The following is a 21,690-nucleotide window of genomic DNA, read 5'->3' as shown; positions in this document are numbered from 1 at the left end:
GTAAGCAGCAACCTAGCATCATACTCATAACACTGTCCCAACATGCTGACCTTAAATGCTCTTCATAAGAGGGATATAGAAGGATATATAGTAGAGGGGGATATAGTATATATTCTACTATGGGCCCCTGGGACCTCAATGCACTACAAAGGTCAGCATTTATACTTGTGTAAAGCATCACAGCCATGCCAGTCTCCACATTACCCAAGTAGGTGAGCCAGGCCAGCTTCCACAGCGGTACAGAGTCAGTGTAGCCAGGTCGTACCCACATTACTGCAGTGTAGAACGCGCCACAGCCAGGCCAGCGGCAGCGTGTATGCACCATCATTTGGCTTTTGAAGTTTTACACAATATGTAGAACATCGTGCACTGAGCATATGATTTATCACAGTATATAAGGAACCCCGGGCAGACAAAGTTCAACTAAGACCCATTATGTAAACCACTATAACAAGGCTATTTGTGTGTACGAAGAGCACATAAGCCACAAGAATTTCCACACTGCAGAAGTAAACCCTCAGAGCTTTCACAAATATACCCCTCAGTGTCAAGAATCACAGCTAGGCCAGTTTCCACGATGCCACCATCTGTAAAGATTAAACCAGAAAGCTGAGATTTCTATTTGGAGTCATTTATATATGCATAATTAACACACAATTCTAGAACGCTGCAGGTCCCATAGTTCTAATGCAACAAATATACAATATTGCTATTATACAATAATAAGCAATTTAGGGAATTTATGGATAATTTTGATAAAGATCACTCATCAATGAAAGAAAACACTCCTATATGTGGTGACACATAGGGCAATATAGGTGCATGTAAAAGTAAATATACAAATACAGATATTTAACCAATTAGATATTACCAAAGGAGACCTGAGTCAATACAACATTAATGTCTGTAAGGGAGTTGTATCCCTGATTTGAATGTAGCATAGTTGAGAACGTTTCGACCCTAAGGTGAGTAGAAAGGCCATCATCAGGACACAGTAACTTAGTAAGATGAAACAAAGAAGTATTACGGAAGAGCCCTGTGTCAAGACATCAGTAGTGTACCCGTGGACGCACTGTGTGGCGAATGATCTAGAATGAGGTAGAGGAGAAGGGGATCTACAGAAAGGTCTAAAGGTAACATGGAGCCCTAGCAGAAGTCAGCTGCATGCACACTCAGCAGTCAGATGCTTGAATGACCCGTCAACTCATGGTTGGGTGGAAACGCCATTGGCCATGCCAAGGATTTTTACCTTTGTGAGGGTACCTGGATTGCCTATTAAATAACTCCCACTTATTATGTCTGTGGTAAAGCCAGGTGACCCCATGGCTATTTGCATGAAGATGCTGTTGCTAGAGGCAGACGAGACCCCTAAAATGGACAGAATTTGGGCAGGTGGGGTATAAAAAAAGTACAATCACCCTGTGGTGTCTCCTCTCTCGCACATATTGTGACCAGCTGTTAAAAAATAAAAAATAAATCGCCCATTTCAATCAGACTTGTCTCTCATGCCTTGCTGGACCCATAAACCTTTGCCTTTAATTTGAGCATCCTCCCCTCAGAAGTGATTAGTTCTGCCCTGCACACCATAAAACAACAAGTGCAGGTTCTGATGGCCCCAGGGAGACCCCCCTTAAATGCTCGTTACTGCACAGGCCAGCCAGTAATTGAATCTTTTTTGTGTTTTTTTCTCCATAAAGCCAAATGAGGTAGGGAGGAGGGGGGAATATATTACCAGATACTGTCTAATTTTGCAACATTAAACATATGATAAAATATTTAAAGGCAGTAAATTTTAATACTTTAACGCCTCCATCCCTGCCTTTGAAAAAAGGAGCAGGCGTGAGCAATTAATAAGATTTAGGCCCAGAGAGCTCATCTCTTTGTATTCCTGGGCTCGCCACCAGACAGAAGGGACATGCTATAATTGTAAATTATTCTGAGGCGTTATTATCTAAACAGTGTGACCGCGCTGAAGTGTTTGAAGTTTCACAATGACAGTTTGCATGGTGTTTAATTTGTAAAAAAAAGTGACCAGAATATTTCTTCTGTGTTACTCCCCCCATCTCTGCCATTTATCACCCTTCGTCTATACTTCCCCCTCCTCTGCCTCAGTCATGTTTGTTTCCTCCTATTTTTATGCGGTTCCTAGTTAGGTAATAGGACTGCCTGTTTAGGAGAGCAGAATGGCGAAGTGTTTAAGACTAAGCCGGTCCGCGCAGTTAGTAACTGCCGGCCTAACTCCTGGCTAGCTCGCAGTGCCTCACCCAAACCTCCAAGCCAACCGGGGTAAAAGGTGATTATGGCAACCTGAACATGACACTCCGACTCCCCAGGGCAACTGTGGAAACACATCATACCCCTTTTGTACTATTACTTATGCATACTAAGGCCAAAAGATGCAAAATAAGTTTTCAGTACATTTATAGAAACAATCACAATCTAGCATATAGCAAGTGAGCTGTAATAAGTAGGCAGATGAAACAAAGCAAGGTAATCAGCATTACGAATATGGCAAAAAAGATGAACAGTCCAACCATGATGTATATGGTTCTAGAAGTGCTAGAGGTTCCTACGTAACCCTGTGTCCATTCTGAGAGCACAGTGGCTGTTACCCTCTGCCTGGCCCGATCTAAGGGATTAGCCCCAGCTCCATACCTGAAAAGAGTGTCAGGGATCATCCTCTAGGGAAGCTGGCAGATCAGCGCAAGCTAGGCTGCATGGCACACAGCGTGTGTCCCAGGATCGCCGTGACCAGAATGCCTTCTACCCTCCTTGGGTCAGTGCACCGTTTATACAATAACACAAGCCACATCGGAAAGCTAGCTCTGATGCAAGGCTGTGTCTAGGTGGTCGAAGCTGTCTCCTGAATGGGCAACACAAGCTAGCATATTGTGTACTGCGCTTCATAGCCTTGGACAAAAAGTGCTGATTATATGTCTTGCAAAGGATAACTAGACCAGCAGCATGCTCCTTGCTTTCATAGAGTAAAAGCAGACCGATAAAATGTGTAAAGGCCATCGCTGAAAAGCAGCCGTACTAAAATGAATAAAACGTGACTAAAACACTTACTGTAAAACTAAGCTAAAACCAGGTGACCAACCCTGGTCGGGTCCTAGAGGTCCCCACAACACTACTGATGTACTACTCCCTCCCCAACCTCCGCCATTTATCACCTTAAATCTGTACTTCTCTATCGTCCTCCTCAGTCATGTTTCTCCTACTGATGTACTACTCCCTCCCCAACCTCCGCCATTTATCACTTTACCTATGTACTTCTCCCTCCTTCGCCCCAGTCATGTATTCTGCTACTATTGTACCACTCCTTCCTCTATCTACGCCACTTAACACCCTTCATCTGTCCTTCTCCATCCTTCGCCTCAGTCATGTACTGCTGTACTGCTCCCTCTCCTACATCTGCCATTTATCATCCTACCTTTACACGTCTCCCTCCGCCGCCTGCCATGCATTCTCTTACTGCTGTCCTACTCCCTCCCCAACCTTCACAATTCATCACCCAACATCTAAGCTCCTCCCTCCCCCACCTCACGCATGTATTCTCTTACCGCTGCACTGGTTCCTCTCCCACCTCCGGCATTTATCACCCTACGACTACAGTACTCCTTCCTCTGCCTCCGTCATGTATTCTACGACCGCTGTACCACTGCCTACCCTACCTCTGCTGTATTCTTCAAAACCAGCTGCGTCAGTGACAAAGCCACCATGAACGGGATCCTACGTATCTTGCAGACAGAGTCACCGTTTCTGGTGGTTGTCGGCACACCCGCAGCCAGGATACCACCCGGCAGCGGACAAAGACGTGTAAAAAAGAAAAACCAAGGTAGCAGGCCTTTCCATCTGTACACCCAGGACCTGGAACATCATCCCCGCGTCCATCAGGACCGCCTCAACGCAGCTCCAATTTAAGAAAGAGTTGATGACACCTCTTTAAACAACACTATATCACATTACAGTAACAATCCACAAACCAGTCAACTCTCCTATCCCTCATTGACTTCACCCTGACATTTGACCCTTTAAACCACTCTGTTGCCTTTCTGGCTATTTACACAGTTCAAATACTACATACATATACACATACATACATACATACATACATACATACATACATACATATTTACACATAGCGCCCTAATTCTATACTTCTCCATCTCCCACATCTGCCACATTTCCTGACATTCACGTTTGTCCATTTCCTACTTTTGCCGTGTATTCCCCACTGCTGTACGTCTCATTTTCCTACCTCAGACATGTATCACCGTAATTTTATATTCCTCCCTCCCCACGCCCACTATAAATTTGCCACATGCTATACTTCTCCATCCCCCACCTCTCCCGTGTCCTCCCCTACTGCTGTACGTCCACCTCTGCCACCTCCTCCTCCTGTCCTCCTACTTGTGCACTTCTCCATCCCTTGCCTCTGGCGTGTGTTCCCCACTGCTGTACTTGTTGTCCCCACATCTGCCATGTATCGCCCTAATTCTGTGCTTCTCTCGCCCACACCTCCTCCGTGTATCCCCTTCGCTGCCATACTCCTGTCTGCACCCTGCACACTCTCTGATTTCCTGCTTGTACAATTCTTCCATCTCCACCTCCATCATGTATCAACCTACGCTTATACTTCTACCTCCCCCACCCCCTCCAAGTATCACCCTATGTTTATGCTTATATCCCCGCCTCCACCATGCATTCCAAGACTACTTTAATTCTCCCTCTTCTCCCATGTATCACCCTTTTTCTTACTTCTCCCTTCCCCACCTCCACCAAGCATTCTTCAATTGCAATCTGTTTCTCTTTCGCCATCCCGCCAGGTTTCTCTCTGTTTCTGTTCCTCTCCATTACCCACCGCCATCCTGCATTCCCTGTACAGATATAATTCTCCTTCTCCTGCTTCGTCCACGTAGAACCCGAATTCTATCCTTCACCCTTTTACGCCTCCTCCATGTATCTCCTCTGCCTCCACATTTCTGCCTCCTCTCTCCTACCTTTTTTGGCCCCTTTTTTCAGTTTTTCTCTCTCCCCACATCCACCACCATTCCTATACTGCTGTAACTCTGCCCCACCTCCATCCATTTAGTTTTCACAAACTTCTTTAAAGTGCCCTCCCCTACCCCCGCCATGTATCACCCTACTTCTATACCTCTCTGTCCCCACCTCGTCCACGTACCCCTTACCTTCATCTCTCCCACCCTCTCTGCCATGGCATGTTGTACATAGATCGCTCTGTGGGGCTGAGCAGTTGCACTCTAGTGCCTACAGGCATGCTCCCTGACGCAAGAGCATGGTGCCCAGGGAAAAAGGAATCGCACATGCATGAGCTGGGACTCCCGTATGAGAAATATAGCACGGCTGAGACTGTGTGTGCCACAATACCACCTACTGTGTCTGTCTCGCTCACATGAACCATTCCAGACCTCGCTTACTACTGTGATCTCCCAGATAACACTTTCTAAACTCTTCCCTCGTCAATCCCTCCACTGTCCTATTCAATACAACTAACAGACTCACATGTCCACAGCTCAAATGAACTCATATTTCCCTATACTAATCCACCACTAATCCTTTTGGGTTCTGAAGTAGCGTGCTACTCACCAAAAAGTGCTTTGATTCCTCATCATGGATAGTAAGCATTGTATAAATACAATTACAATTACAATGAACCCGTTCACCACGAGCTCCCATGTAGCAATCTGTACCTGTCCCCTTAATTGTGCATAATGTTTGGGGTGCTGAACCCAGTACTTAATGTGAGTCAGTGGTTTCCGGTGGGGAGCACCGGTACCTTTTTTTCTGCCTCAAGCATTTACGGCAGCAAAAGACACATATGGGAAAGATGGAGGAAGAGAAAAACGAAAAAGCTTCACAAAGTGAGAAAGCAGAAAGCTGCAGGTGTGAGCTGAAGGACAGGGAGTGGCTGCAAATGGATTGAAGAGGCCCGAGATGACTTCAGGATTACGCTGCCTCAGTATTCAGTGCTCACACATTTAAATGCAGCAGCCGCGTGTTTCAGAGAGAGCTTTGCGCACCGGCACGTTTTTATTTACAAATTAGCCACCCCTCTTATTGTGCAATATTCTTCTGCATTGTTGCTATGTTTGTGCATAAATCCCACCCATACACAGTTGCCTGCACAAGCAAGCGTAAATAGGAACTTGCACCCATATTTACAAGAAGTGAGGCAACTAACAGCCGCTATTGACCATAGTTGTAGGCAATAATGCTTAAAAATGACCCAGTTCTGTGAGGGACGCAGCAGCAATAAAATCAGAAAGTTTATTTGGAAGTTCCTTGTCATGCTTTATTACCGTAAATGCTCGATCTCGCATCCTTTCAGCATCCTGAGACCCAAGGAGCATGGCGTGTGAGAGCTTGAATGTCCAGCTTCACTCTCTCAGACTCTCCCCAGTCATTAATAATCAGCACAGTCATTGATAACCGGCTTGCTAATTGTTACAATTTCAGCCGAAAAGGTGGTAAACTTTTAAAACCTTTCCACAATGCGTGTGAAAGATGTTAAACTCACTAAGCCCAGTAGCACATGGGCTGTAATGGTGAAAGTGTAGCGGCCTATCAGATGCCTCAGAATTCAGCAAATAACTCCTGTTATTGGACCGTTTTGGAGGACTTTCAGCTCAGAAGCAAAACCTATTCTATTCCTTGAGCCCGGGAACTATGTACAGCGACTTGCATCCACCTGGCTCGCATTTCAGCCGCTCTTTAAATTGATAAGATGTCCCTGGGCTCAGGGAGACGCTAGATAAATAGCCCCAGTAACATAAGATGAGAGATGAGGGAGTGTTACACAGAGGGACCTGTGAGAAAGGAAGTCAGTCTAGGAAGGAGGGAGGTGCCAGAGGTGTAACATGAGCCCATGCAGTCCCCACGATGTTCGGGGGGCCCTGAGCTCCAGGCGGCCCCCTAAGCAGCGGGCCTCTGGACTGAGAGCTCCTGACTTGGTCTGGGAGGTGGGGTGGGGGGCGCCTCCAATCTTCTTTGCAGGGGGGGCCTCAAGTTCCGTTACGCCATTGGCTGGTGGGTTCCTGTGTTAAGGTTAGAGACCTTTTAACCAGTCATTAATGGTAGGTATTGATTCAATGTACCTGTGATCACCCTTTCTATTAAAGTGAATGCCAATGAAATTGACCACTAGACTGTACCTTGTAAGAGTCTCCAAGAGTTTTTGTTCTTTTAACTTCAAATGTAACAGAAATGTGAGCCTCCCAGGCTTGTATGTTCTTCTGTGTAAATGCGGATATCAAGAGCTTGCTTTTTAGTGGCCAATGATGCACCTAGATCTCAATCTTCTTCCACAGTTCCTCCAACCATCAGCGTTCCCAAGGGGCAGGCCGTCATCACTGTGCGCGAGGGATCCCGCGCGGAGCTGCAGTGCGAGGTGCGAGGGAAGCCCAAGCCACCCATCCTGTGGTCCCGCGTGGACAAAGAGACGCCCATGCCCTCAGGGGCCATGTTGGTGGAGACCTATGATGGGAAGCTGCGCTTGGACAATGTAACGCGCGAAATGAGCGGGATCTACAAATGCCAGACGGCCAGGTATAACGGCTTCAACATCCGGCCGCGGGAAGCCCAGGTGCAGCTCAACGTGCAGTGTGAGTACCCCGGATGATGTGTGGTGTTTATACAGCTTATTGATGTCATCAACAGGTAGAAACTATCTGGATTTAGTTACACCAAAAATGCACAATGGGGGTGATTTCAGGAAAACATCTAGATTTGTGAAGGTGTTGCGTTTGTAGTCAACATAGTTTTACATCCACATAATATGGTGTAGGAAGCACATTAAACAAACATTTGACAGGTCATATAATCAATTCTTCAAAAGTCCATGGTAGACAGATACCATTCACAATGTAGATTCATAAACCCTTGGTGTAGGTAAGAAGCCTGTGTTTTCTACAGTAATAGATTCACACCAAGGCTTTGTTTCTTCCCTGATGCTACTGTTCCCAGGATTCTCACTAGTAACCGCTCAGTCCTTTCATGATAAGAGTCTATGATATGGTTAGTGCTATTCTCTGCATGGATAGCTTAGTATGTTTGAAGTATTGAAGACAAGACTGTGAAGCATGGGCATGGGCACAAGCCTTGATAAAGGTAATGACTGCGAAACACGCCGGCTGTTGAGAGTGAAACATTAAGAGATCTCAAACATGGGAAAAAATGAAATAAGGAAAATTCTATTTTGCCATTGACAATGGACAAATGAACATTTTGTTTGTGGACTTTACTTTATCGCTAATTTTTCTTATTAAAGGTGTAAGTGTTGAGAAGTGGATTGCTTTCTGAACTGCATGTAATGTGAACATTTTGTTGAAGGTGCCTTTTAAATAGTATTACGTGCTTGAAAATTGTACTAATAACCGGTACCTAATATATGGGAGTGTGCCTTCTTTCTTTAGCACCAGACTCATTTTCATTTGCTCACATAAGAAAATGGTTTGGTTATATTATTGCATTTGTGAGTCAGTTATTTATTTGATGAAAATATAATTTACAAATTAGAAATTTCTGATCCCAGTAGCCACAAAACTTTATGCTGGGGCAATTAGTCCTTTTTGGTCTCGACACAAATTGGCCACACTCTTTCATCCCCCAGAGCTGAATAAATAGGAAAGTCTTGCGTCCTGCTAACCAGCAACCGTGTTTGAGGAAAGACTCAGGGGTAAGCCCTTTCAATTCCTGCCCCAACATTCAGGCTCAACATCCCATTCCAAACCAGGCCGGACCCCGGCCAGTTTAATATAGGATTGGCCTCACTACCCACCTGTTTCATGAGCACCAATATCTGTGCACCAAAGAGCTCTGACCCAAGCCTTCAAATTTCCTAATCTTCTCAGAATACTAACTTCTATCCCCAGTCTGAAAGGATTTTGGTTCTTAGACTAACTATCTCCAAATGGCTGTTCTTCCCTCAGCCCAGGGTTCTGCCAAGTCGGTCCTGGAGAGCTGGGTCCATGCCAGGTTTTTAGCATATCCACATTTAGAAAAAAGATGTTTCAGAACTCTACATTTTTCTAAATGTGGATATGCTAAAAATCTGGCATGGACCTGGCTCTCCAGGACCGACTTTGCAGAACCCTGCGGCTCAGCCCATCACCGACTGCGTACTGCTTGTGGTTCTAAGCTGCCCCATGCTATGTGATCGTACTATTGCTTTTTGAAGCAAGGCCTTGATCGTATAAGTACCCTATAGATAATTAAGTAAAAACCTGAGGCAGGATTGTGTTCCCAAACTTTTCCCCTCATGCAAGTCCTCTTTCCATCAAGTGTTTTGCATCATTGTAATTGCTTGTGCTGGTGGCATGTTCTGTACCCAGGAGTGGACAGTATGCTAAAGAATTAGTGAGGCCGACTCATTGACTCCCTTAACTAGTGTAGCTGACTCCTTGGTGACCCATCCCTTGGCTTAGGGGACATCTATTTGACACACACACTATCTCTGATGGACTTCATTTACAGAATATCTAGCTCCTTTAGCTCCCAGAACTGGCACTGGCTTCCCTACCGCAGCCTGGTATGTCCATAGATGCAGGGGAGCTTGAAGGGGACTGCTAGAAAACAAGCAATCCTGAAGCCTTCTCTGGCAGACTCCAGCCTACTGCTTCCAAGACACATGCAGACCAGCATCAAGTCATCCTCCAGTTTCTGAAAGAAACTCTAATATCGCCATTATAGGGTAGTATGGTGAAGAAAATTAAAGATGTGGTTCTAATTTGTTCTGATCATTTCCACCATAATTTGGAGGATTTTTATTTACCATCAAACTGTCAATCAAGTTCATCGTCCTGCGCTCATGCATAAAAGAGAGTAGTGTTTCTATTCCACGATATAGACATTTCTTTGTAAATCTTCAGTCCCGCTGGGCGTCTCCCTGGTGATGTTCCTGATGATGGTCCCAAGAGAACTGATGCTTTGTCCAAGGAGCATCTCAGCTAGGACTGGACCAAGTCAGCCACAGGGTTTGCACTCAGTACAGCACTAAATAGTGTGGTCAATACAATGTGCTGTATTCCTGTACACCTTATCGCCAGAGAATATATACTGTGGATAATGAGCCTATCCCCAGTAGTAAGAGTGTATGTACTAGATACCGGAACAAATTGTAAATCTTCTCATTACCTTGATACCTTATGTAAACCCACTTAAATGCCACTCACTGCTGGGTTTATACTACAAAAGGATATCCAAAATAAAGTGGGTTACATCAGGTTATGCATATGTGAAGGATAACATATGTAGATTGCCATCAAGTTTTCTGTACTCTTTACGGCTTCTGAACAGAGATAGGTCTTTGTACACATTCTATTTGGTTAAGGGATGAAGCTAGTGTCCAGTGTTCTTGGGAAGAAGAGTTTTATTAAAAGCTTGGTCTGTGGTTGGATCTTTGCATGGGCCTGAGAAGTGGTTCATTAAAAGTCCTGCTCATGTCTGGTGGTTCTTTGTAGCAGGGGTTATTTCTGAGAAGGAAAATAGCTACTAACATGTTTGTGGCCAGCTAGAACTACTGTCCTGTGTTCTAGAAAAGACTTATTGAAAGTTACACATATGATTGGGGATATCTTATAAGATATCTTATAAGAGGAAGCATATTGAGTGCGGTGGGATAACTGGAGGAAGTAGACTGTGGTAGACCCCTCTTGCTGAGGAGAGGTTTATTGGGAGTTTAATTCATGGTTAGGTGTTACATTTCAGTGCCCTTCTTCCTGGAAGGAGGTGGATCACTGAATTTCTTACATGGCTGGATTGGATCTAGTACCCTTGGTCCTGACATCAGGTAGTTTATTGAATGCTTTGTTCTTGCTCCAGGGAATGTCCTCTGTTCCCAAGATGAGGAGATTTATGGAATGATAAGTTGATGGCTGTTTCTAATGCCACTGGTCCCTAAAAGGGATCCCTTAAGGTTGTGTGCATTTTTTTAGCTATGGTCCACTGTTCCCGAGAAAAGGAGCTTGAATGGTTGCTTTTTTTTTATTGTTGATTCAAATTAATCTAATTTTGACAGAAAGCTTTGGTCTTGTTTGTGGGTTGGCTTGAATGTCCTTTGCTACTAAGATGACGTTTACTGCAATTGAGTTGATTGTTGCATCTAACATCCCTTGCTTCTGAGAAGAGAAGGTATTTCCTGAGAGTGGTTTATTGAAAGTTTTCTTCGTGTTTATGACTCTAAAGCCCTCTGTTACTAAGGAAAGATCTATTGAAAGTTGGGTTGATTGTTGAATTTAACATCCTCTATTCCTAAGAAGAGAAGGTTTATTTAAGCCTTTGTTGAATGCTTGTTCTAATGCCTCTATTTACTTAGAGTAAGTTATTGAAAGTTCTGTTCATTGTTGTGGGTTGACTCTGTAAGAAAAGGTTTATTGAAAGTTGGGTTGCTTGTTGACTCTAATATCCCTTGTTCCAGGGAAGAGAAGTTTTATTGAGAGTTGTGTTGATTGTTGGATCTAATGTGTTCAGTTCCTGAGAGTGGATTACTGAAAGTGTTGTTAATGTTTGTGAGTTGACTTTAATGGTCTCTATTACTAAGAAAAGGTTTATTGAAAGTTGAGTTGACTGTTGGATCTTAGAAGATCTTTAAAGATGTGGTTTATTGAATACTGTGTTGATTGTTGTGTCTAGGATGCCTTCCCCCAGTGAAGAGGTTTACTGTAATGTATGATAGTGATTAGGTCTAACAGCTCATGTTCTTGGTGAGAGTATTTTTATTTTGAAATTTGCTTTAATAGTTAAGGGAAAGGCTGTGGCCTCCCGTGTCTCTGAGAACTGATTCATTTGAAAGTGGTTCATGCTGGGAGCCACCAGATGGTATGTTATTTTTCACAATTGTGCTGCACACGGTTAGTCTTCAGATACTGACACCTAATTATAGTCTCTACTCCCAATCACCCTTGTAGCCTAAAATTGTCTCATTCTCTAGCATCCCTAAGTACAATGGCATCCCATTTTTATTACTCAATCCACAAAAGGGGGAGTAGGCAGATTTTGAGGTTACTCTCAACAGGGACAATTAGAGTGAATCTTAGTGAAACAGAGAGAATCCAAAGATTCAAAACAAGACATCCTCACCCACCATTGGTGGCATGCTTCATCACCTGTCTTACAAAAATGTGACCTTCTATAATGTAACTGGTGCTCATGTGAAGCGCTCTGTTGCCTTTGGCTAAATTTACTCTATATTAAACTGCAAAGCAAATTAAATGAAAACAGTTGTGCAGGGGACCAGAAAGAGTATGTTGATAAATAGTAGGTTTTACTTCTAATCTATCAGCCCTGTAGGATCCAAGCCTGACACCTACAAGGCACAATAGGTGAGACAAGCTGCCATTACTACCCTGAAAAGTGGAGCAGAGCAACAAATGATTGAATGTAGAACAAGTAGTGACCGGGCCGAGGTAAGTGGATGAGCAATTTAGGCCCTGCAGAGGCATGGGGGTTTGAGGGAGGGACAGCAGGAACTCCCCAGCACAAAGCCGATTCATCATTCAGAGCCTCCACCAGAGTGTGATGTATCTTGGCCTTTCCACACCAACAAAGACTCCTGGTGGGTGAACCCTGGCCATCCCATTCCTCTGGACCTGAATACGCCAAGGTCTACTTGGGTTACAAAAGGATCTTGTTTTGAGTTCACGCGGGGGTATATTGGGAGCCATGACACCGTCTCCGAGACCTGACGTAGAGTCTTCTGAGAACTTGTAAGACCTAGAGGGGGTACATGAGAGTCTCTGGTGTTCATGTGAGGGTTTGGTTGGGGTTGTACCATAGTCGGTTGGAGTTATCTGAGGGTCTGCTGGGGTTATGCGAGGATCTGTAGGGGCAATGTGGGTCTAGGGTTAGGGGTTTGACAGAGTTATCTGAGGATATACTAGTGCTGCGTGAATTCCTGGAGGTTATGTAACAGTTGAGGGTTTGAAAAGTGTTCTTTGGGTTACCCTGTGGTTTGTTGGGGCTACAATAATGCAGAGTAATGTGTGTTCTTCATTGAAATCATGATACTTTTCTGTAAAGCCACGATGAAGCTCTTGTGTTGGGAGCTCGCTCCTGGTCCACTGTTCACGCTGAAGCGTGCGCATGCGTCGAAGCGGCTCAGGCACCTTAAGATGATAGAGATCGACCCCAGCCTGTCACCCAGCGGTGTGCTTAAAAGGTGGCCTCCTGGTGCGAGGATCCTTCTGTCACTTGTCGGCAGCCTTTGGTGCCAGCAGCCTCAGAGTCCCAGTCACCGCTCAAGACCTTACTTTGCCTTAAAAGCACACCCACGAGAGAAAATCTTTAATGCCTCTTAAAAGGGATTTGTCTGTTTGAGGAGAGGATTAGGCCACTGCCTTGTGATTCCTGTTGAAAGGAAATTGGATTTTATAAAGCTGTGCTGGTGTTTCATGCCAGCGGGAGTCAGGCGTTTGTAAACACCACAATGACCACACAATGACTAGTCTCTCTTCTTCTAAACCTGTTTACTGAGGCAGATGTTAATCCAGTGCTGTGGTTGCCCCGGGCGTGGCCTGCTCCTCTGGCGGTCTAGTGCGTAAGGCCGGCTTAGCAGAACTTTCTAGCAGTTGTCACTGATGGTCCATATGAGCACTTGTCCGCCTCTTTCGTGGCCAGACGTCTCCCGTTATCTCCCTGAGATGCAGCTCATCTTTCCTGCTTGATTACATTACATCCAGTGCTCTGGCCAGCAAAGGATGCTGGGGTTTATTGCACAGAACAGCTTCTACAATTTATCGGATTACTCCTAAAGTTAAAGTACATGTGTACTTCTGTTATTTGTTGGATTACTTCTAGCATTAAATCCGCTGTCTCTTAATTCAAGTATGTTCTGTTATTTGTTGGATCACTCCTAACATTGAAGTGCAGTCCCTCTTGATTCTTTTTCGTTGGATCACTCCTACCGTTGAATTACACCATCTCTTGATTCTCTTATTTGTTGGATCACTCCTACTGTTAAAGAACACAGCTTCTTGATTCTGTTTGTTTGATTACTCCTAGTGTTAAAGTACACTGCCTCTTAATTCTGGTATTAGTTGGATTACTCTTAGCATTAAAGTACACTGTCTCTTCATTGTGTTACTTGTTGGATTATTCCTAGTGTTAAACCACAATGGTGGTCATTCTGACCCTGGCGGTCTTTGACCGCCAGGGCGGAGGACCGCGGGAGCACCGCCGACAGGCCGGCGGTGCTCCAATGGGGATTCCGACCGCGGCGGTAAAGCCGCGGTCGGACCGGCACCACTGGCGGGGTCCCGCCAGTGTACCGCCGCCCCATTGAATCCTCCGTGGCGGCGCAGCTTGCTGCACCGCCGCGGGGATTCCGACCCCCCCTACCGCCATCCAGATCCCGGCGGTCGGACCGCCGAGATCCGGATGGCGGTAGGGGGGGTCGCGGGGCCCCTGGGGGCCCCTGCAGTGCCCATGCCACTGGCATGGGCATTGCAGGGGCCCCCGTAAGAGGGCCCCTACATGTATTTCACTGTCTGCTGCGCAGACAGTGAAATATGCGACGGTGCAACTGCACCCGTCGCACAGCTTCCACTCCGCCGGCTCGATTCCGAGCCGGCTTCATCGTGGAAGCCTCTTTCCCGCTGGGCTGGCTGGCGGTCTGAAGGCGACCGCCCGCCAGCCCAGCGGGAAAGTCAGAATTACCGCCGCGGTCTTTCGACCGCGGAACGGTAACCTGACGGCGGGACTTTGGCGGGCGGCCTCCGCCGCCCGCCAAGGTCAGAATGAGGGCCAATGTGTCTCAATTCTGTTCCTTGCTAGATTACACCAAGTGTTAAAGTAGATTGCCTCTTAACTCTGATATTAGCTGGATTACTTCTAAAGTTAAAGTACACCATCTCTTAATTCTGTGACTTGTTGGATTACTCCTAGCGTTACAGTACACTGTCTCTTAAATCCAATACTAGTCAGATTGTAGCCAGCGTTAAAGCATATCTTCTCTTAATACTGTTACTTGTTGGATTGCTCCAAGTGCTAAAGTGCACTGTATCCTAATTCTGTTACTTGCTGGATTACTCATAGCATTAAAGTATTTTGTCTCTTAGTTCTACCATTAGTTAGATTACGCCTAACATTAAAGTACACCATCTCCTAATTCTGTAACTCGTTGGATTACTCCTAGTGTTAAAGTACACTGCCTCTTAGAGCTGGATTACTCCTAGTGTCAAAGTATATTGGGCCATATGTACGAAAGCTTTTTCCCATAGACACAGAATGGGTAAAATCCTTTCGTACATCTGGCCCATTGTCTCTTAATTTTGTTAGTTGTTGGATTACTCCTAGTGTTCAAGTACACCATCTTTTAATTCTGTTACTTGTTGGATTATTCCTAGTGTTAAACTACAATGTCTCTTGATTCTGTTACTTGCTGGATTACTCCAAGCATTAAAATGAGTTTTCTTTTAATACTGATATTCATTAGAATACTCCTAAAGTTAAAGCACACCATCTCTTAATTCTGTCATTTGTTAGTTTACTCCTAGCATTAAAGTATACTGTCTCTTAATTCTGTTACTTGTTGGATAACTCCTAACATTTAAGTGTGTTGTCTCTTAATTCTGTTATTAGTTGGATCACTCCCAACATTAAAGTACACCATATCCTAATTCTGTTACTTTTTGGATTACTCCTAGTGTTAAAGTACACCGTCTGTTCATTCTGATATTAGTTGGGTTTCTTCCAGCGTTAAAGTACATTGTCTCTTAATTCTGTTACTTGCTTTATTATTCCTAGCGTTATAGTACTCAGGCCCATATTTATACTTTCTTAGCGCCGCATTTGCGTCATTTTTTAACGCAAAAACGGCGCAAACTTGCAAAATAGGCACAAACAATTGTATTTTGCAAGTTTGCGCAGTTTTTGCATCAAAAAATGACGCAAATGTGGAGCAAAGAAAGTATAAATATGGGCCTCAGTGTCTTAATTGTGTTACTTGTTGGAGTACTCCTTGCGGTTAAATACACTGTCTCTTAATTATGAAATTAGTTGGATTACCCCTAGTTATGAAGTATACCATCTCTTAATTCTGTTACTTGTTGGATTATTCCTACATACAACGTTCACAGTCCCTTCATTCTGTTACTTTTTGGATTACTCCAAGCATTAAAGTACACTGTCTCCTAATCCGATTACTTGTTGGATTACTCCTAGTCTTAATGTATACCGTCTCTTAATTCTATTATTTGTTGAATTACTCCTAGCGTTACAGGGGCCACCTGCGCTGCACCCTGACATCGACCGATGGCTTCACCGTTATCCTATGGTGCTAACCTTATATTCACAGCACCCTGGCCTATTGCCACTCCATCGGCCTGCACTGTGCTCTGTCACCAGGGGAACGGCTTCCCTGTGCCACATAAAACCTACTATATACGCACATAATTTACTAACAAGCTTGTAAAAGCCGAGCATAAACCGCCAGGCGTCCATTGTGTGAAGAACGTCTGCCGTGAATTTTAAAATGGCAGCACCACTGTTGATAACCGCGGTCATTTATTTAGCCATAAAACATACTTCAGAGACCAGACACCATTGTAGAAGCCGACACGGGAGCTCAGGAGCTCGGGAGCTCAGTGTCCATGGCCTGCACTCCAACAGCTAGTTCAGAAGCGGCCCAAATTAGCAGAGGTGCCCAGATAGTGAACAATGTTATCATTATGGTGTTTTTTAATTGCTTGGGCTGAACTCAAGGAGTTTCACTCCACAGAATTACATAAAAACTCTGCAAGATTCTGCGGAATTCCGCGAGCGGGCGTAATTCGGGCACATTGCGCTGCTCACTCTGATTTCTGGTGCCAGGAGCTTGTTCCGCCCCGGAAAATCAGCGTCATCGGCACCATGTGCATGCCAGAGAGTACAGCTTCTTTGTGCCACTGGAGTAGATTTTCTACTTGAGTTGCAGCTTCTCATTGCAAACATTTGTGATCTGCCGTCCGTCTGCATTGAGAAATCTCGCCGGGAGGCATTCTCGTGCCAAACAATCATGCTTGGGGATGCAAATTCTCTCTCATGTGTGCCAACTTAAAGTTGGCAACCTGCATGCCAGAAAAAAACTGTGCCACGCAGCGGTTTGCGAAGTTTTACCGAACTCCATGTTCCAAGCAGAGCGCAAAGTGGGTAAAACTTCACGAACTCCGCCAGCGGAGTGGAATTTTTTGTCCCCCCCCGCAGCAATTGCATGCATTAATTTAGCACTTGTTAGCTCCGATGAGCCGCTGAAGCGCTCTACAATAGGTAGCATGCATAAAGATAGTCTGTAATCTAGTGTTTTTTAATTAGTGTTAAAATTTAGAGGTGAAATTATAAACTTTAAAATGTAGAACAAAGAGGAAGAAACACCAGAAGGAAAGGATGAAAAGGCCTCTGCCCCCAGCTCCTGAAACAACATCCCCTTCTATCGCCCTATAGTTCAGAAAGAAGCGGAGGCCGCCCGTCGTCAGTGATCACGTCCACATTAGAGATTAGGGGGCATATTTCAGATCCCATTTTTTAAGCTAATGTGGCCCAATGAGGCCAAAATCACTGCACCATATTTACAAAGTGGCGCAATGCATGCATTGCATCACTTTGTAACCCTTTGCGCATACATTACGCCTGCCTCAGACATAATGTATACAGGGGGGCTTCCCCGGTTAGAGAGGATGAAAAAATGGCACAAAGAAATCTAAAAGATTTCTTTGCGTCATTTTTTAAGGCATTTTTAATGCCTGCTCGGAGCAGGCGTTATAAAGGGGCACACCATTGTTTTTGTTGGGCTCCTATGTACTGTTCAGGGTTAGCGCCAAAATCTGACGCTATTGCCCTCTAGCCTGCGCCACGGTGCACCGTATTTTAAATATGGCACACACATGGTGGCGATAGGGGGGTACTATGGGGCGCACGGAGAGGGGCGCTGCGATAGGTTGCAGCGCCACTTTTCTTGAATCTGCCCCTAGGTGCCTCGTTGACCCTCAGCCGGTCTCCCGTGTTGTGCGCTGTGCTGAGACCCCTGTAGACCTGCTCTGTACAAGTAACACACGGACGAAGCAGGCCTGGTGCTTCACAGACCCTGTTACACACCTCAGGGGTACCACGGAGCACTCGCCTGGCTGCAGACGGCTACAGAAAGCTGCCACTGAACCCACTGAGCTATTTTACCAGTGTAGACACGGGTCTGCATACAGTTGAATTGCATTTTTGCACAGTGGCTTGCATTCTGTTCTCATGGGAGCAGCAGTCAGTGGAAATCAGGGATGATAGCGCACACAAAACAGACCCAGAAAACGTGTGTACACGTTATTCCCCATTTTTGCATTCTAGGACAGATCTGTCAGCCAGGTGTAAAATCATGCTCACCACAATTGTAATTTATGCCTGGGGCCTATTGTAGCCGATATCACCACTTGGCTGAGATGCATCGAAATCCAGTTACCGGCCATGCATGCTGGCCTCTGTCGCCTGTTTCAGCAGAGAAGCCAGAAAGAGAATGTCCGGTTGTCTCGAGCACCGTTTCCTTATGGCAGTCAGAGTGGCGCCAACAGAAGTATTTACAACTAGCTTGTAGCACAATCCTTGTGGACGTCTGTGAAACACCTAATATTTAACAAATCTAAATACCACGTTTTCCAACATCGGAGGCAGGTGTCGTGTGAGGTCACTTCCTGTGATGACGTCGAAAGGCATAGCCCGAGATGACGCCAGGATTATACAGACTTTTGGGAAGTAGGTTGTGTGGGTAATGGATTAATAATTGCAAAATGTTGTTAATCTTATGATAAGTGCCAAAAAAACGTGTTTATTAAAAAGACTCGGATGGCCAAGCACATCTTTGGCCTGTTTTATCCAAACGATTTGTGTGTAGGAGTAAACAAATAGGTTTTCCCCTGGTTTCTGTCGCGCCCGCCTCCCAGCCGTTTCCGAGTTATCCTGGAGCCGTCAGGCGTCCATTTAGGACACAATATAAATCTAGGAAATTGAAATAGAGCGCTTTCTGCCATAAAAGCGCCCTGTGTGGCCGCCTCTGGGGTTACTGTGGCTGTAACTTAAAGTATACGGGGCGCGGAGTGTGTGGGTGGCAGGTGGAGGGGCGGCTTGCGAGCTGTGTCTGGGGCGACAGGAACCCTGCCCGGGGGTGCAGGCGCTGACCTTATCGCCCCCCCCAGACTGTGGGGGTAGAAGGCGCACACCGGCCCAGGAGCCAACAGCTGTCCCGGTAAAGATACTCAAACCTGCCGCGCTCTCCTCCAGTGCACAGGTCCTAAACAACAAGCATTTGCAATGCAACGGGTCTCGCATTACGTCGAGTTAGAGCTATTAGCGTTGTAAACTCCTAACCGGACTTTTCTTGCCACATTAAATGGAGAAAAAAAAACGAGCGCGATCATGCTGCGAAATAAAGAGAAAATATATGCGAAAAACATGGAGCCTCGTATGTTTCCAGTAGTTTACCGGTGCTGTGTATGCAGTGCTTTAAATGGGCCGGTACTGTCCGGTACTGAGTACCGGCACTTTTTTACTTTGAGAGGGTGAGTACCGGCACATCTCGAGAAAAACGTAGTGCTTTTAATTGGAGAGTACCGGCACTTCTCGGAAACAAGCAGGTACTCTGGCACAGAGTATCTCCACTTTAATTTTTCCATTTCAAGCACTGTGTGTAGGTGGGCTAAACATCGGAAAAGGCATGACATGTGCATGCCTTTCACAAATGAAAATAAGCGGATTTTAAAAGGCAAGCCCACGAACCAATGAAAGTGAATGACGTAACATGGGTGTGTTTAAAATTCCCCTAAAGAGAGATTAGAAGAGGGACAAAGCGCTTTGCGCTCGCCCCTAAAAACAGAAATAGGAGACTACCTGAGTTAGGCAGTATGTAAGTGACATCCTGGCGCGTGACCTCATGGCATCAGACATCGCACATGGCATCACAGGAAGGCCATCACAGTCCATGACCTCACAGGACGTGACATCAGATCTTAAAACCTCACACATCACTTTAGCAGGTCTCTGGGGAGCACATCACAATATTTAAACATATGAGATTTTGAGGCAGGGTTGTACCAAAAAAGTGACACAACCCTTACACAAAATCTGGGCCTCAACTCATCTATTTATTTTTTAAAACCCTACCACAAAGAAATTGTCAACAAGGAGACACATGCAAAAAGAACAGTTGACGGACGGAATGTAGAACAAATCAAACATTCACCCCCAGTCACAGATCTGGGTTTAATCCATCAGTTTTTTGCTGCCCATGCCGTTCCAGTTTGGACCCAGCCATATGCAAATCAGTCTTGACCCTGTTCCCCATGGGAACGGTCCACCCGAACTGCCAGGCCAGGTCCTCCCTGGACCAGAAACAACCATCCTGGGACCAGTTTCGGGGTATCACCCCTCTTCAGCCAGGCTAGCTTGAATCTGGTGGCATAGTGAACCCGGGACCCACGTCTGGGCATACCCTTCCCACTTGAGGTGACAAATGCAAAAAGAACAGTTGATGGATGGAATGTAGACCAAATCAAACATTCACTCCAGTCACAGATCTGGGTATAATCCATCGTTTTTTTGCTCACCATGCCGATCCAGTTTAGACCCAGCCATATGCAAATCAGTCTTGACCCTGTTCCTAATGGGAACAGTCCAGACCGAACTGCCAGGCCAGGTCCTCAAGGAGACACATGGCAGTAAATCTTTTCTGCTTAATTGGTTGCACAGTCTCAATTTTAAAATATCTAATGGGATTAATACACTTAATGCAGAGATCTTTGTGTGCCTGGTAAATCGTCTGTGATGTAAAGTGCTCCGACACCCTGCATTTCATGAGTAGCGCTATTAAAGAAAACAAAGCCGTGGCATTTAAATTGTTATTTGTGAAAAAAACTGGGAGAGACCAACACATCTGACATTCTTACAGGGCATGCACTCTTATATACAGGGACAGAACAAAGTCAAAAGAGTGGCTCTCTTAACCACCTGTGAGTGATCAGGTGTGTGCCTTTGTTTCCCTTCCATTATATTTAGGTGAGAGGCTCCTGACAGCTCTCAGCCAGAAAAGGAGGCCTGATGGTCCCTTGACGTCAGCCTTTGTTGTGGGCCCAGCAGGAATCTGATAAGCTTCCTCCCTGCCTGAGGGTTACTGCTCCTAAAGAAAGCAGACAACTGCAGGCGGTGCATCGGGACAAGTTTAGCCTATTGCTGTGGGGCCCAACCTCTTGGCAGGGCGTACACCCTGTGACAAAAGTGGGCAGATCCTGTCTACCCACATCTACCCTTGACTCGTGCCCTGCTTTCCTCCTTACAGCTCTGTCTCTCTTTCCATCCACCCATTCTCTATCTGCCGGGCTCTCTCCCTCTGGGTTTCATTCTCTCCACCTCCCTCCCTCTCTGTCTCTCTTTCTCTCTCCCCCCTCTTCCTGTAGTTAAATACTAAAGCACCAAATTACACAAAAAAATAATAGAGACGCAGGGCCTGATTTAGTTTGGCGGACAGGGTGTTGTCAGACGGAGGGCCAGATTTAGAGTTTGGCGGACAGGGTGTTGTCAGACGGAGGGCCAGATTTAGAGTTTGGCGGACAGGGTGTTGTCAGACGCATGGCCAGATTTAGAGTTTGGCGGACAGGGTGTTGTCAGACGCATGGCCAGATTTAGAGTTTGGCAGACAGGGTGTTGTCAGACGCATGGCCAGAT

The 21,690-nt window shown here is 45.5% G+C and overlaps 1 protein-coding gene across 1 annotated transcript in view; it reads left to right on the top strand.

Moving 5' to 3' along the window:
* MDGA1 (MAM domain containing glycosylphosphatidylinositol anchor 1) overlaps nucleotides 1-21,690 on the top strand; it is an 888,610-nt gene that overhangs the window by 407,208 nt on the left and 459,712 nt on the right. Inside the window, exon 8 of the mRNA XM_069236322.1 lies at nucleotides 7,332-7,625. Within this exon, the coding sequence (XP_069092423.1) occupies nucleotides 7,332-7,625 (294 nt within the window). The remainder of the gene's footprint in view (nucleotides 1-7,331; nucleotides 7,626-21,690) is intronic.

Source organism: Pleurodeles waltl, chromosome 5 (assembly GCF_031143425.1).
Source record: "Pleurodeles waltl isolate 20211129_DDA chromosome 5, aPleWal1.hap1.20221129, whole genome shotgun sequence".
Lineage (NCBI taxonomy): Eukaryota > Metazoa > Chordata > Amphibia > Caudata > Salamandridae > Pleurodeles > Pleurodeles waltl.
The sequence above is the reverse complement of the archived record's forward strand: the minus strand, read 5'-3'. Positions and strand labels throughout refer to the sequence as shown.